The sequence below is a fragment of the Coenobita brevimanus genome, chromosome 79 (assembly GCF_032717465.1).
Source record: "Coenobita brevimanus isolate Jiangsu-jjx chromosome 79, ASM3271746v2, whole genome shotgun sequence".
NCBI lineage: Eukaryota > Metazoa > Arthropoda > Malacostraca > Decapoda > Coenobitidae > Coenobita > Coenobita brevimanus.
Window position 1 is genome coordinate 32,676,879 of NC_137032.1, and position 2,500 is coordinate 32,679,378.

The 2,500-nt window shown below is 48.3% G+C and overlaps 1 protein-coding gene across 1 annotated transcript in view; it reads right to left on the reverse strand.

Annotated features, from left to right (window-relative positions):
- The window catches only part of LOC145409088 (putative neural-cadherin 2), an 18,972-nt gene that overhangs the window by 8,054 nt on the left and 8,418 nt on the right, over window positions 1-2,500 (reverse strand). The window contains exon 3 of the mRNA XM_080279633.1: window positions 1,801-1,949. Within this exon, the coding sequence (XP_080135759.1) occupies window positions 1,801-1,949 (149 nt within the window). The remainder of the gene's footprint in view (window positions 1-1,800; window positions 1,950-2,500) is intronic.

Genomic DNA, 2,500 nt, shown 5'->3' on the forward strand with positions numbered 1-2,500 from the left:
AGGAAAATGAAGGGAAAGAATAATAGGAAAAGAAATGTAAAGAAGGAGAAAAGGAAGGAAAATAGGAGAGGAAATGTAAGAAGGGAAAGGATGGAATGAGAAGAGAGGGGAAGGAGAGGGAGGGAAAGGAGAGGGAGGGAAAGGAAAGGGGAAAAAAAGAGACGAAAAAGACAAGGAGAGAAGAGGGAAAGGTTTGTAGAGAGAAAAGTGGGGAAAGAGAGAAAGGAAAAGGAAAAAAAGAATAAAAAGATGAGAAGAGGGAAAGGATTGGAGAGACACGAAGAGAAAAGGAGCCAGGAAGAGAAGGGAAAAGAAAAAGGAAGAGAAGAGATGCCATGAAGAGAAAGATGGGACGGGGAAGAAGAGAGAAATGAGAACTGGGAAGCAAAGAAATGTTGTGTATGCATGGGATCTGCAGCTGACTGGGGAAAGGAAAGGAATGAGAAGAATGAGAAAAGAAGGAAGGGAAAAGGAGGAGGAAGAAGAGAGGTCATGAGGAGAGAATATAAAGAGGAGAGGTAAGGGACAGAAGTGAGAGAGAAGAATGAGAGGAGAAGGAAGGGAAGGAAAATGAGGAAGAAGAGAGGGCATGAGGAGAGAAGGAAAAGAGAAGAGGAAAAGGGGAAAGGAACGGAATGAGAAGAGAAGGAAGGGAAAAGAAGGAGGAAGAAGAGAGGGCATGAGGAGAGAATATAAAGAGGAGAGGTAAGGGACAGAAGAGAGAGAGAGAAGAATGAGAGGAGAAGGAAGGGAAGGAAAATGAGGAAGAAGAGAGGACATGATGTGAGAAGAAAAGGAGGAGAGGAAAAGAACAGGAGAGAAAGAGGAGACGAATGAGACGAGGAGGAATGGACGAGAAAAGAGGAAGAAGTGAGGACATGAAGAGAGAAGAAAAAGTGAAGAGAGGAAAAGGAGAGACGAGGAGAAAAATGAGACGAGACGGAAGGGACGAGAAAGGAGGAAGAAAGGACATGAGGAGGAATGAAAAAAATGATGGAGAGGAAAAGTAAAGATGAGGGAGAGAGAAGGAGAATAATGAGAGGAGAAGGAAGGGAAGAAGAAGGGGGAAGAAGGAAGAAGAAAGGAGCTGAGGAGAGAAGAAAAAGGGAGAAGGAGAGAAGAGAGGAAAGAAAGGAAGAGAAGGAAAGACAAGGGAAGAGGAGGGGTATGAGATATATAGGAAACAATATAGCAAAGTTACGCAAAATCATAAGCACTTTTTTTTTTTCATATTTATCCCCTTTTCAATTTACTCATCACGCCACACACACACACACACACACACACACACACACACACACACACACACACACCATCGCTGAGGCTGGTCCAGTTTTTCGGATACATCAGGCTAATATCGTTGTGTATGTTATTCAGGCAGAGTATGATGATATTGGAATTATATACGTGAACACGGAAGAGGACGGCAAGGTGTAAATAAGCAAAATAAATCGCTTAGGAAGAGATGTTGGGGATGGGAATACGGATCATACACCCTACACCTTAAGCATATCCAAAGCCTACTCACCTTGCTGGCTGTCTCGTAGTCAAAAGGTGCTGAAGGTAAGAGGGCGGGAAAGTGTAAATAAGCAAAATAAATCGCTTAAGAAGAGGTGTTAGGGACGGGAATACGAATTATACACCCTACACCTCAAGCATGCTCACCTTGCTGGCTGCCTCGTAGTCAAAAGGTGCTGAAGGTAAGAGGACGGCGAGGTGTAAATAAGCAAAATAAATCGCCTAGGAAGAAGTGTTACGGCCACATACCCTACAACTCCAGCCTACCCGGAGCATACTCACCTTGCTGGCCATCTCGTAGTCCAAAGGTGCAGTTAGTATGATGTGGCCTGTGGCGGGATGGATGGAAAAATGATCTTGTGTGTTACCCTCCTCACCCAGCCCGTACTGCACCCTGCCTCCTGTGAGGGGTGGAGAGGTGGAGGGGTTAGCTGGAGGGGTGGAGAGAACACAGAGGGGTTTACTGGAGGGATGGAGAGAGCATGGAGGGGGTGGTTGGAGGGATGGAGGGAACATGGAGGGGTTCCTTGGAGAGGTGGAGAGAACGTGGAGGGGTTAGCTGGAGAGGTGGAGAGAGGTGATGGGGTTATCTGGAGGGGTGGAGAGAACACAGAGGGGTTTACTGGAGGGATGGAGAGAGCATGGAGGGGACTGCTGGAGGGATGGAGAGAGCATGGAGGGGACAGCTGGAGGGATGGAGAGAGCATGGAGGGGACAGCTGGAGGGATGGAGGGAGCATGGAGGGGACAGCCGGAGGGATGGAGAGAGCATGGAGGGGACAGCTGGAGGGATGGAGGGAGCATGGAGGGGACAGCTGGAGGGATGGAGGGAAGATACATGAAGGGATGGGGGATGACAGCTTGTGTGTTATCTCCCTCACTCAGCCCGTGCCGCACCCCGCCTCCTGTGAGCGGTGGAGAGGTTAGCTGGAGGGATGGGGAGAGCATGGAGGGATGGAGGGAGCAAGGAGGAAAGGATGGTC